At 42.1% G+C, this 15,719-nt stretch overlaps 1 protein-coding gene across 2 annotated transcripts in view; it reads right to left on the bottom strand.

Annotated features, from left to right (window-relative positions):
- Positions 1-15,719, bottom strand: part of LOC139984375 (uncharacterized) — a 51,166-nt gene that overhangs the window by 14,497 nt on the left and 20,950 nt on the right. For both annotated transcript variants that reach the window (XM_071998268.1, XM_071998270.1), the window contains exons 3-4: positions 11,929-12,026; positions 27-187 (exon numbers count right to left, since the gene is read on the bottom strand). In XM_071998268.1, the coding sequence (XP_071854369.1) occupies positions 27-187; positions 11,929-12,026 (259 nt within the window). The remainder of the gene's footprint in view (positions 1-26; positions 188-11,928; positions 12,027-15,719) is intronic.

Below are 15,719 nucleotides of genomic sequence, written 5' to 3'. Positions count from 1 at the left end.
GGAGTCTAGTAGCTGAAACCACTTACACCATTTTTATATCCGATGTACGGCCTGCCTGCTTCAAGATATTCTTCTTTGACCTTTGAACCGTCTCTGATTATCATCTTCTTCCTTTCTAAAGCCAGATATATATCTTTACAAACATCCACACAAGGTACACTGCGGGCATTCCCCATAGCAGGGGGGGCTGAAATGAGATTAACAAAAATTATCTATTAATAAAGAATCCAAATTAAACAAACTAACTAGCACACTGCTTATCCACTGAAGAGCCTGTGAAAGAGAATGTGTAAAAAGTAAGTGGGCTGACATTTTGATCGTAGCAGGATCTTCTTCAAGAGGCTGAACACAAACAACATTGATGTAAGAGGAGTAGTTGACAAAGGGTGGAGAGAAAAAAGAAAAGAATATAATCAATAGAGGGAAGAGGAGAGGTAGGAGATAAACTGTAGAAGAACAAAGAGAAGATTAAAGGAAGAGAGTACAGTAGGGAGTAAATTCTTTAGTGTTCACCCTGCTCATTAACCTGCCTGTGTTCACCCTGATCATTAACCTATAGATCTGTATTCATTGCTTGTATTTTGTCCCTTGTAGTTTCTGTTACTTGTCATTCAGCCTATGAAGAAGATCCTGCTAGGATCAAAAGTCAGAACCACCTACTTTTACACATAAAAAAAATCCACCCTAAGTGAAACAGACTTTAGTGGCAATGATTTCATAAAACAATACCATCTAGTGAAACTGTGCATATGTTAAAACCTGATTCCATAGTTTGGGGAAATTCAGTGTGCTCAAAATATGACAAGGCTAACAAAGTGCAACACAGTAAAGATGTGTACTGCCCTGATGCATCAGCTGATTATACCTCCTTTGTGAGGTCTGATAATATTGATGCAACTAGTGACATATTTGTTTGTGTACTGCCCTGAAGCATCAGCTGATTATACCTCCTTTGTGAGGTCTGATAGTATTGATGCAACTAGTGACATATTTGTTTGTGTACTGCCCTGAAGCATCAGCTGATTATACCTCCTTTGTGAGGTCTGATAATATTGATGCAACTAGTGACATATTTGTTTGTGTACTGCCCTGATGCATCAGCTGATTATACCTCCTTTGTGAGGTCTGATAATATTGATGCAACTAGTGACATATTTGTTTGTGTACTGCCCTGATGCATCAGCTGGTTTATACCTCCTTTGTGAGGTCTGATAATATTGATGCAACTAGTGACATATTTGTTTGTGTACTGCCCTGATGCATCAGCTGATTATACCTCCTTTGTGAGGTCTGATAATATTGATGCAACTAGTAATATATTTGTTGGGTCTGATTTATACCTCCTTTGTGGGGATTGGTAACATGTAAAGCTGGTAATTGCTACTATACTGTAGAATGAATCACGGACTGTATCACTGTAACCTTGGTTACTATATTTACTAAACTCTTGAAAGTAGCAATGAGATTACTATAGAACTCTGCCATGTAAGTGCTTTTATCACAGTGGATAGAATCATATGGAAAACCAGCTGCTAAGGGAAAGGTCACAGCTTGTTTGATCCTGAGCCAAAGAATCAGCACATGAATGGAATCTTCATCTCCTTACAAACTGTTGTAAGTGATAAACCAATAAACCACTTAGGAATAACTTCCACCAACAGGTCTGATAAATCCATAGAGCAAAGATTTCCACAGTAATATCTGAATTGACCTAGCTAAAACAATAGGTAATTAAAACCTGGCACAAGCAGCAATTACTTAAGGATTAATGTGTTTTGTATATAACTACTGACATTATCAGTATATCATACCTAGACTGTTTACTTAATTTGCCATGTGTAGTAGTAGGATCAGCAGTGGACTATATATTACCTGTACATAAATACTAAACCATGCTTAAGAAGTACCACTGGATTGGGTACAGTAGCTCACTACCTGCAATGATCATTATAGGATTGATCTGCTATTCACCTCATCTAACGGTCAAAGGTCAGATATTCTCTGTTGAGACTTTATCAGTATCAGGTGTAGCAGATACAGTAGGCTACAATACTTGATATTCATGGTGATGTGTTGTTAATGAGGTGATGTGTTGGTCATGAGATGGTCATGTGTGGGCCATGAGATAGTCGAACTGGTCATGTGTTGTTAATGAGATGGTCATGTGTGGGCCATGAGATGGTCGAACTGGTCATGTGTTGACCAACACATGAATGACAACACATTGTCATGTAGTTTCACTGACCTAGGAAAAACAAGAGCTTCACTGAGCAGCATGGCAAACCTGTTTGAAGAGCAGTAGCAAAATTGGATCAATATCCCTTTTGGATTTGGAAATACTTCCACAGTGAGCTACAATTGGGGAATGCATACTGTATACTCAATAGTTGTGGTGGATTGGAAAGTATCTTTGTAGTCAGTTTGGATTTGATAATGCCTGGGTCACTTGATTCATCTCTTACTTGCATCTTTAAAGTTTGAGGTAGCTCAAATTTGACTTCAAACCAATACAAAATGCTCCAACCTATTTGCAACAGATGAATTGGTGTACTTTCTCACTTAATCCACCCTAAAAAAATCAAACTGTGGTCGGCTATGGAGATAAGTGCTTGTTATCCAGAGCTTCCTAAAACCAACAATACAGGAAGCATATCACAATGCAATTGAACTGAAGAACTAGTAATAAATAGCGAAGTATAAAAGGTAACCTCTTGTCAAACAAACCCTAACAAATATCAAACGGTTTCCATTTTCATGTCAACAAATATCATGCAATATATCCAATGCCTTTCAATGGGAGGAGGGAGAGGGGGTCAGGGACTCAGGGGTGATGCTGCTACTAAGAAAATGGTCTTGTACGTCAGGTGACATAAAGATGACGATGCCATTGGTTCGTAGGGGTTACTTGCCATGTCTCTGAGGTACGTTCATGCTCCAGGAGTGTGTTACTGTAGCTTCTGGACAACAGGTCTTAGATTAGTCATACCCCTGATTGGCCGCAGTTATAACATTGTTTGAAGCCATGATGGACCCGTCTGGGAACACTGAAAGGACTGCAGTAATTGCTGAACGATGATCGAACTGCTAGGCTAAACTTGGAGTCCTCACACCATCGGTAGAAGCTATCAAGTCTACATCATTCAGTCTGTGATCTGACTTATAGACGTTGAAGGTGGATCAACCTGGGAGTCCTCACACCATCGGTAGAAGCTACCAAGTCTACATCATTCAGTCTGTGATCTGACTAATAGATGTTGAAGGTGGATCAACCTGGGAGTCCCCACACCATCTGTAGAAGCTACCAAGTCTACATCATTCAGTCTGTGAACTGACTTATAGACGTTGAAGGTGGATCAACCTGGGAGTCCTCACACCATCGGTAGAAGCTACCAAGTCTACATCATTCAGTCTGTGATCTGACTTATAGACGTTGAAGGTGGATCAACCTGGAAGTCCTCACACCATTGGTAGAAGCTACCAAGTCTACATCATTCAGTCTGTGATCTGACTAATATATGTTGAAGGTGGATCAACCTGGGAGTCCTCACACCATCGGTAGAAGCTACCAAGTCTACATCATTCAGTCTGTGATCTGACTAATAGATGTTGAAGGTGGATCAACCTGGGAGTCCCCACACCATCTGTAGAAGCTACCAAGTCTACATCATTCAGTCTGTGATCTGACTAATAGATGTTGAAGGTGGGTCAACCTGGGAGTCCTCACACCATCGGTAGAAGCTACCAAGTCTACATCATTCAGTCTGTGATCTGACTAATAGACGATCAACCTGGGAGTCCACACACCATCAGTAAGCTATTAAGTCTACAAGAATAAGTTCTGACGGTGCCAGGCTTTCTTGCTGCTGCTGCCATATCAGTAACCTCCTCTTAAAATCCTTGTGCTCTGATGCAAGACTTGACAAGGGCCACACAGTCAGGTCAAGAGATCAGATATTGGGGTGGAAGATTCTCCCCATGGCTTGGGTAAGTAGGTGTGGGCAATGTAGGGTGTCTGGTACTTGGCAGAGATGGTTGAGGAGAAGGGGGTACCATGATCTCCTGTGGCACGTGGGAGCTATGAGGAGTAATCTTGTTCTGGACTTCTGCAGCTTTAGCAATATTTTGTGAATGAAGCACAGGGATGGTAAGACATACGCTTGCATTCTGTCCCATGATATTGCCATCTACCTGTTGCCCAGGCTTGTGGGTGGAACATCCTGGAACAGAAGGTTGGAAGTTTGGTACTCTGGACTGATGCGAAGTGGTCGATGTTCAGACATCTGAAAATGTTGAAGATTTTGTTTGCATGTCCGATGTTCTAGAGACCACCCTTTCGGGCTCATGCTTCTTCTGGAGAGGGCACAAGTCAGCTAATTTCTTTCCCTGCAATGGTAGAGGCCCACAGCAGGATATCATTCCCTGCAACGTCGGAGGGCCTGAGCAGGACCATGTAATATGGGAGGCTGTGAGCATGATATCGTTCCCTGCAATGTGGGAGGCCCTGAGCAGGATATCATACCCTGAGCAGGACCCTGCAATATGGGAGGCTGTGAGCATGATATCGATCCCTGCAATGTGGGAGGCCCTAGGCAGGATATCGATCCCTGCAATTTGGGAGTCCCTGAGCAGGATCCTGCAATATGGGAGGCTGTGAGCAGGAAATCCTTCCCTGCAATGTGGGAGGCCCTGAGCAGGATATCGTTCCCTGCAATGTGGGATGCCCTGTGCAGGATATTGTTCTGTCTGCACCAGTGAAGGAGGTTCCATGTTGCTTGACATAGCAGCATTGACCTGGTGCCCCCTGTTTGTTGATGTAAGTGACCACTATTGTGTTGTTGGTGACACTGATCGTGTAGCCTGAGCTGCTCCTGGAAGCGGTGTAGTGCTCTTGCTACTGCTTCGAGTTCAAGCTCATTGATTTATGGAGATTTTTGTAAGCTCAAAACCAGGCCCTGATACTGTGAGTGTCTGCCAAAACGCCTGTCAGCCTATCAATGACGCGTCCGATGTAAGAGGTTTTTCTTGGTGAAATGGCCTTCCCTTGGCCCAATTCTTGGAGGTTGCCCACCATAGAAGGTGTTGTGGGTCTAGTGGGGAAATTTGAACCTGCATTTCTAGGTCTGGTCTGTAGAATCTCCACAAATATATATCTGGATTGGTCTCATCCACAGCCGGCAGAATGGAATAATCTCTATTAGGCTGGCCATCAACCCTAAAAGTCATAAACAAGTCTTTGCCTTCGATGAACACTTGTGCATACATAGAGCTAGCGCTGTAAGTTGGGCAATGTTTTCTGGTGACAGGCAGGTGGTTCCCTTGGTGAGATCTAGTTGGGCCCGAGGTACTTGTTAACTCGGTATTAAGTTCCATTTCTCGTTGTTGATCTTCCATCCCAGGTGTGTCAGGAGATCTACTGTGGGCAACCCTTTCTGGTGATGGGCAGGTGGTTCCCTTGGTGAGATCTAGTTGGGCCCTAGGTATTCAGTTCTATTTCTTGTTGTTGATCTTCCATCCCAGGTGTGTCAGGAGATCTACTGTGGGCAACCCTTTCTGGTGATGGGCAGGTGGTTCCCTTGGTGAGATCTAGTTGGGCCCTAGGTATTCAGTTCTATTTCTCATTGTTGATCTTCCATCCCAGGTGTGTCAGGAGATCTACTGTGGGCAACTCTTTCTTGTGACTGGCAGGTCTCTCATCAACATAGACCCACAGGACTCATAATTAATAACTATAGAGTCGATCGTGTTGATAGTTTCAAGTATTTAGACCTGTGTTATAATTTATATTGATCACAAACTGGATTGGTCTGTTCATGTCAATAGCGTCTTTACAATATTAAAATCTAGATTGTATTGCTTGAGGAAATAGAATTCTTTCAATGTAGATACCACATTTTTTAAAAGTCTGTTTTGTGTGGGGTTTGGCATTATTGCCTAATTTGCTGGGGAGGCAATGCCACAATTAGTGGAAAGGAGGGTATTAATAAATGAATAAGAAGGGTGGGGAGGGTGATTGGTGAGGTACGGGAGGACGTGTACTGTGTTTACCATTGCCTTGTACATAGCAAGCTGGAGTCCCTTGGACTGACAGTAATCACCCCCTCCATGTCCAGCATATCAGACAAGTAACCCCGTGCAGTGGTAGGCTTAGGAAGTCTTCTTCTGTTACCAAAATCAGCTAGTCATCTTACACTTGTAAATTAAAAGTTCCACTTTATGAAATAAACACAAAGCTTAAAATGTGTTTGTCTTAAATGTTTAAAATACTGTAAGATCCAGAAGTTAGTGTGTGGATCAACCCCAGAGAATAAGGCATAAAGGACATGTATAAAACCATTGTCAACGTTACCACTAAAACGTAAACAATGAAATGCAAACTTGAAGGTGTATTGAAAAGTCAATAGACTTTAAAGTTTAAGGGTCGTTCTTCATGTTCAATGTTTAAATAAGAACACAAGCTGAGCAGCTTTATTAGTTCCAAGGCAGTTTCTCAGCTTAGAGTGGACCAGACCATATGATGGTTCAATTTTCTGCAGAATAGCCTGTACTTATATGTACACTATATCCAGGTTGTAGGTGTGCACATGTTTATCAGTGAGGTCAATATCTTTTTTGTATGGAGAGCAGGATTTAATTTAAAGAAAATAGGAAATCAAGCAGACATCCTATTGTTACTGTATGTAAAAAGTTGATTATGTTTTGTAACAAGATATTGAAAATACAGTAATACACATCAAGAATAATGTAAGTTTGTTGTATACTCTAGAACATCTAGTTGGTTCGCTACATATATTTAAACTAAAGTGTCATAAAAATATTGAAAATCATAAGATTTTTTCTTTCTCTAAATTGCATAATACATCCTGTAGGTTCACACCACTCATGGTAGTAATTTAGAGACTCTTAACTGCCTCAAAAGTTAAGTTACCTTGAAATTTGCATTCATCAAACACATGTGTATTACAAGACTAAAAATAAATCCGATATAAATTAAAAAAAATCCCATTTAAAATAAAATAATTTGATCCCCTTCCACTTTTTTTTTTAATTATAAAAAAATTACCAACCCTGGTAGGAGGAAATACAGCATGTTAGTTTCTGAACGCTGTTTGATTGTGTTTGAGTTTCACCCTATTTCTATATGCTTACAGCAGTCAGTTGGCACCATTAACAAGGCCATGAGAGGCAAGCTAGATGTGCCAAGCTGGGTGCTGTTTGCGATTTTAATTTGATCCAATAAATGATATACTTCATTCGTACATAATTTTACCCTCTATGTGAATTCCTACCTAGAAGGGAACAGACTACCACCAAACAACTTAGTCCCCCCCTGACTGATTCCAATGATCTCACCCTCATTGATTCAGCATACTGACTGATTACAATGATCTCACCCTCATTGATTCAGCATACTGCTGTCACACACTGACTGATTACAATGATCTCACCCTCATTGATTGAGCATACTGCTGTTACACACTGACTGATTACAATGATCTCACCCTCATTGATTGAGCATACTGCTGTTACACACTGACTGATTACAATGATCTCACCCTCATTGATTCAGCATACTGCTGTCACACACTGACTGATTACAATGATCTCACCCTCATTGATTCAGCATACTGCTGTTACACACTGACTGATTACAATGATCTCACCCTCATTGATTCAGCATACTGCTGTCACACACTGACTGATTACAATGATCTCACCCTCATTGATTCAGCATACTGCTGTTACACACTGACTGATTACAATGATCTCACCCTCATTGACTGAGTGTACTGCTGTTACACACCGACTGATTACAATGATCTCACCCTCATTGATTCAGCATACTGCTGTTACACACTGACTGATTACAATGATCTCACCCTCATTGATTCAGCATACTGCTGTCACACACTGACTGATTACAATGATCTCACCCCTCATTGACTGAGCATACTGCTGTTACACACCGACTGATTACAATGATCTCACCCTCATTGATTGAGCATACTGCTGTCACACACTGACTGATTACAATGATCTCACCCTCATTGATTCAGCATACTGCTGTTACACACTGACTGATTACAATGATCTCACCCTCATTGATTCAGCATACTGCTGTTACACACTGACTGATTACAATGATCTCACCCTCATTGATTCAGCATACTGCTGTCACACACTGACTGATTACAATGATCTCACCCTCATTGATTCAGCATACTGCTGTCACACACTGACTGATTACAATGATCTCACCCTCATTGATTCAGCATACTGCTGTCACACACTGACTGATTACAATGATCTCACCCTCATTGATTCAGCATACTGCTGTTACACACTGACTGATTACAATGATCTCACCCTCATTGATTCAGCATACTGCTGTTACACACTGACTGATTACAATGATCTCACCCTCATTGATTCAGCATACTGCTGTTACACACTGACTGATTACAATGATCTCACCCTCATTGATTCAGCATACTGCTGTTACACACTGACTGATTACAATGATCTCACCCTCATTGATTCAGCATACTGCTGTTACACACTGACTGATTACAATGATCTCACCCTCATTGATTCAGCATACTGCTGTTACACACTGACTGATTACAATGATCTCACCCTCATTGATTCAGCATACTGCTGTTACACACTGACTGATTACAATGATCTCACCCTCATTGATTCAGCATACTGCTGTTACACACTGACTGATTACAATGATCTCACCCTCATTGCTTCAGCATACTGCTGTCACACACTGACTGATTACAATGATCTCACCCTCATTGATTCAGCATACTGCTGTTACACACTGACTGATTACAATGATCTCACCCTCATTGATTCAGCATACTGCTGTTACACACTGACTGATTACAATGATCTCACCCTCATTGATTCAGCATACTGCTGTTACACACTGACTGATTACAATGATCTCACCCTCATTGATTCAGCATACTGCTGTTACACACTGACTGATTACAATGATCTCACCCTCATTGATTCAGCATACTGCTGTCACACACTGACTGATTACAATGATCTCACCCTCATTGATTCAGCATACTGCTGTTACACACTGACTGATTACAATGATCTCACCCTCATTGATTCAGCATACTGCTGTTACACACTGACTGATTACAATGATCTCACCCTCATTGATTCAGCATACTGCTGTTACACACTGACTGATTACAATGATCTCACCCTCATTGATTCAGCATACTGCTGTTACACACTGACTGATTACAATGATCTCACCCTCATTGATTCAGCATACTGCTGTCACACACTGACTGATTACAATGATCTCACCCTCATTGATTCAGCATACTGCTGTCACACACTGACTGATTACAATGATCTCACCCTCATTGATTCAGCATACTGCTGTTACACACTGACTGATTACAATGATCTCACCCTCATTGATTCAGCATACTGCTGTTACACACTGACTGATTACAATGATCTCACCCTCATTGATTCAGCATACTGCTGTTGAACACTGACTGATTACAATGATCTCACCCTCATTGATTCAGCATACTGCTGTTACACACTGACTGATTACAATGATCTCACCCTCATTGATTCAGCATACTGCTGTTACACACTGACTGATTACAATGATCTCACCCTCATTGATTCAGCATACTGCTGTCACACACTGACTGATTACAATTATCTCACCCTCATTGATTCAGCATACTGCTGTTACACACTGACTGATTACAATGATCTCACCCTCATTGATTCAGCATACTGCTGTTACACACTGACTGATTACAATGATCTCACCCTCATTGATTCAGCATACTGCTGTTACACACTGACTGATTACAATGATCTCACCCTCATTGATTCAGCATACTGCTGTTACACACTGACTGATTACAATGATCTCACCCTCATTGATTGAGTATACTGCTGTTACACACTGACTGATTACAATGATCTCACCCTCATTGATTCAGCATACTGCTGTTACACACTGACTGAATACAATGATCTCACCCTCATTGATTCAGCATACTGCTGTTACACACTGACTGATTACAATGATCTCACCCTCATTGATTCAGCATACTGCTGTTACACACTGACTGATTACAATGATCTCACCCTCATTGACTGAGTATACTGCTGTTACACACTGACTGAATACAATGATCTCACCCTCAATGACTGAGCATACTGCTGTTACACACCGACTGATTACAATGATCTCACCCTCATTGATTGAGTATACTGCTGTTACACACTGACTGATTACAATGATCTCACCCTCATTGACTGAGTATACTGCTGTTACACACTGACTGATTACAATGATCTCACCCTCATTGACTGAGCATACTGCTGTTACACACCGACTGATTACAATGATCTCACCCTCATTGATTGAGCATACTGCTGTTACACACCGACTGATTACAATGATCTCACCCTCATTGACTGAGCATACTGCTGTTACACACCGACTGATTACAATGATCTCACCCTCATTGACTGAGCATACTGCTGTTACACACCGACTGATTACAATGATCTCACCCTCATTGATTGAGCATACTGCTGTTACACACCGACTGATTACAATGATCTCACCCTCATTGATTCAGCATACTGCTGTTACACACCGACTGATTACAATGATCTCACCCTCATTGATTGAGCATACTGCTGTTACACACTGACTGATTACAATGATCTCACCCTCATTGATTGAGCATACTGCTGTTACACACTGACTGATTACAATGATCTCACCCTCATTGATTAAGCATACTGCTGTTACACACTGACTGATTACAATGATCTCACCCTCATTGATTGAGCATACTGCTGTCACACACTGACTGATTACAATGATCTCACCCTCATTGATTGAGCATACTGCTGTCACACACTGACTGATTACAATGATCTCACCCTCATTGATTGAGCATACTGCTGTCACACACTGACTGATTACAATGATCTCACCCTCATTGATTCAGCATACTGCTGTTACACACTGACTGATTACAATGATCTCACCCTCATTGATTCAGCATACTGCTGTTACACACTGACTGATTACAATGATCTCACCCTCATTGATTCAGCATACTGCTGTCACACACTGACTGATTACAATGATCTCACCCTCATTGATTCAGCATACTGCTGTTACACACTGACTGATTACAATGATCTCACCCTCATTGATTCAGCATACTGCTGTTACACACTGACTGATTACAATGATCTCACCCTCATTGATTAAGCATACTGCTGTCACACACTGACTGATTACAATGATCTCACCCTCATTGATTCAGCATACTGCTGTTACACACTGACTGATTACAATGATCTCACCCTCATTGATTCAGCATACTGCTGTTACACACTGACTGATTACAATGATCTCACCCTCATTGATTCAGCATACTGCTGTTACACACTGACTGATTACAATGATCTCACCCTCATTGATTCAGCATACTGCTGTTACACACTGACTGATTACAATGATCTCACCCTCATTGATTCAGCATACTGCTGTTACACACTGACTGATTACAATGATCTCACCCTCATTGATTCAGCATACTGCTGTTACACACTGACTGATTACAATGATCTCACCCTCATTGATTGAGCATACTGCTGTTACACACTGACTGATTACAATGATCTCACCCTCATTGATTCAGCATACTGCTGTTACACACTGACTGATTACAATGATCTCACCCTCATTGATTCAGCATACTGCTGTCACACACTGACTGATTACAATGATCTCACCCTCATTGATTCAGCATACTGCTGTTACACACTGACTGATTACAATGATCTCACCCTCATTGATTCAGCATACTGCTGTTACACACTGACTGATTACAATGATCTCACCCTCTGCTCTCCATTCGTCACTTCCATCACAGCAGTCACAGATGCCATCATTCACTCGATTTGATGGTAAGAGACGCTCCTCAGGTAGGCAGAAAAATCTGGAAAGTAGATCAACCTCAATACATTATTACCATGCCGAATAGGGTGGTGTTGAATGGCATAAACTTTCCTATTACCCCCACTAACACCTGCCCTCCCCCCAACCATACCCACTGTATGCATGCCGTTCACGACTACAACTTCTGGTCAAGTGTGAAGTATGATCTACGCAGGCAATCCCCAATTACAAAAACTGGTGGAGTGTGAAGTATAACCTATATGTGCTTCTACTACTGGTGGAGTGTATAGTATGACATATGTATGCCATCCCTGACTACTACTGTACTACTGGTGGAGTGTATAGTATGACCTATGAATGCCATCCCTGACTACTACTACTGGTGGATTGTGTAGTATGACCTATGAATGCCATCCCTGACTACTACTACAGGTGGAGTGTATAGTATGACCTATGAATGCCATCCCTGACTACTACTACTGGTGGAGTGTATAGTATGACCTATGTATACCATCCCTGACTACTACTACTATGACCTATGCATGCCATCCCTGACTACTACTACTGGTGGATTGTGTAGTATGACCTATGTATGCCATCCATGACTACTACTACTGGTGGATTGTGTAGTATGACCTATGAATGCCATCCCTGACTACTAATACTGGTGGAGTGTATAGTATGACCTATGAATGCCATCCATGACTACTACTACTGGTGGATTGTGTAGTATGACCTATGAATGCCATCCCTGACTACTACTACTGGTGGAGTGTATAGTATGACCTATGAATGCCATCCCTGACTACTACTACAGGTGGAGTGTATAGTATGACCTATGAATGCCATCCCTGACTACTACTACAGGTGGAGTGTATAGTATGACCTATGTATACCATCCCTGACTACTACTACTATGACCTATGCATGCCATCCCTGACTACTACTACTGGTGGAGTGTATAGAATGACCTATGTATGCCATCCCTGACTACTACTACTGGTGGAGTGTATAGTATGACCTAAGAATGCCATCCCTGACTACTACTACAGGTGGAGTGTATAGTATGACCTATGTATGCCATCCCTGACTACTACTACTGGTGGAGTGTATAGTATGACCTATGTATGCCATCCCTGACTACTACTACTGTTGGAGTGTATAGTATGACCTATGCATGCCATCCCTGACTACTACTACAGGTGGAGTGTATAGTATGACCTATGTATGCCATCCCTGACTACTACTACTGGTGGAGTGTATAGTATGACCTATGTATGCCATCCCTGACTACTACTACAGGTGGAGTGTATAGTATGACCTATGTATGCCATCCCTGACTACTACTACTGGTGGAGTGTATAGTATGACCTATGTATGCCATCCCTGACTACTACTACAGGTGGAGTGTATAGTATGACCTATGTATGCCATCCCTGACTACTACTACTGGTGGAGTGTATAGTATGACCTATGCATGCCATCCCTGACTACTACTACAGGTGGAGTGTATAGTATGACCTATGCATGCCATCCCTGACTACTACTACAGGTGGAGTGTATAGTATGACCTATGTATGCCATCCATGACTACTACTACAGGTGGAGTGTATAGTATGACCTATGAATGCCATCCCTGACTACTACTACTGGTGGAGTGTATAGTATGACCTATGTATGCCATCCCTGACTACTACTACTGGTGGAGTGTATAGTATGACCTATGTATGCCATCCCTGACTACTACTACTGGTGGAGTGTATAGTATGACCTATGCATGCCATCCCTGACTACTAATACTGGTGGAGTGTATAGTATGACCTATGCATGCCATCCCTGACTACTACTACTGGTGGAGTGTATAGTATGACCTATGCATGCCATCCCTGACTACTAATACTGGTGGAGTGTATAGTATGACCTATGCATGCCATCCCTGACTACTAATACAGGTGGAGTGTATAGTATGACCTATGCATGCCATCCCTGACTACTACTACTGGTGGAGTGCATAGTATGACCTATGCATGCCATCCCTGACTACTACTACCGGTGGAGTGCATAGTATGACCTATGCATGCCATCCCTGACTACTACTACCGGTGGAGTGCATAGTATGACCTATGCATGCCATCCCTGACTACTACTACCGGTGGAGTGTATAGTATGACCTATGCATGCCATCCCTGACTACTACTACCGGTGGAGTGCATAGTATGACCTATGCATGCCATCCCTGACTACTACTACCGGTGGAGTGTATAGTATGACCTATGCATGCCATCCCTGACTACTACTACCGGTGGAGTGCATAGTATGACCTATGCATGCCATCCCTGACTACTACTACCGGTGGAGTGTATAGTATGACCTATGCATGCCATCCCTGACTACTACTACCGGTGGAGTGTATAGTATGACCTATGCATGCCATCCCTGACTACTACTACTGGTGGAGTGTATAGTATGACCTATGCATGCCATCCCTGACTACTATTACTGGTGGAGTGTATAGTATGACCTATGTATGCCATCCCTGACTACTACTACTGGTGGAGTGTATAGTATGACCTATGTATGCCATCCCTGACTACTACTACTGGTGGAGTGTATAGTATGACCTATGTATGCCATCCCTGACTACTACTACTGGTGGAGTGTATAGTATGACCTATGAATGCCATCCCTGACTACTACTACAGGTGGAGTGTGTAGTATGACCTATGAATGCCATCCCTGACTACTACTACTGGTGGAGTGTATAGTATGACCTATGTATGCCATCCCTGACTACTACTACTGGTGGAGTGTATAGTATGACCTATGAATGCCATCCCTGACTACTACTACTGGTGGAGTGTATAGTATGACCTATGTATGCCAACCCTGACTACTACTACTGGTGGAGTGTATAGTATGACCTATGTATGCCATCCCTGACTACTACTACAGATGGAGTGTATAGTATGACCTATGTATGCCATCCCTGACTACTACTACTGGTGGAGTGTATAGTATGACCTATGTATGCCATCCCTGACTACTACTACTGGTGGAGTGTATAGTATGACCTATGAATGCCATCCCTGACTACTACTACTGGTGGAGTGTGTAGTACGACCTATGTATGCCATCCCTGACTACTACTACTGGTGGAGTGTATAGTATGACCTATGTATGCCATCCCTGACTACTACTACAGGTGGAGTGTGTAGTACGACCTATGTATGCCATCCATGACTACTACTACTGGTGGAGTGTATAGTATGACCTATGTATGCCATCCCTGACTACTACTACAGGTGGAGTGTGTAGTATGACCTATGTATGCCATCCATGACTACTACTACTGGTGGAGTGTATAGTATGACCTATGTATGGCATCCCTGACTACTACTACAGGTGGAGTGTATAGTATGACCTATGTATGCCATCCATGACTACTACTACTGGTGGAGTGTATAGTATGACCTATGTATGCCATCCCTGACTACTACTACAGGTGGAGTGTGTAGTATGACCTATGTATGCCATCCATGACTACTACTACTGGTGGAGTGTATAGTATGACCTATGTATGCCATCCCTGACTACTACTACAGGTGGAGTGTGTAGTATGACCTATGTATGCCATCCATGACAACTACTACAGGTGGAGTGTATAGTATGACCTATGTATGCCATCCCTGACTACTACTACAGGTGGAGTGTATAGTATGACCTATGTATGCCA

The sequence above is a fragment of the Apostichopus japonicus genome, chromosome 17 (genome assembly GCF_037975245.1).
Source record: "Apostichopus japonicus isolate 1M-3 chromosome 17, ASM3797524v1, whole genome shotgun sequence".
In the NCBI taxonomy this organism is placed as follows: Eukaryota; Metazoa; Echinodermata; class Holothuroidea; order Aspidochirotida; family Stichopodidae; genus Apostichopus; species Apostichopus japonicus.
This window is presented reverse-complemented; position numbering and strand designations above follow the sequence as displayed.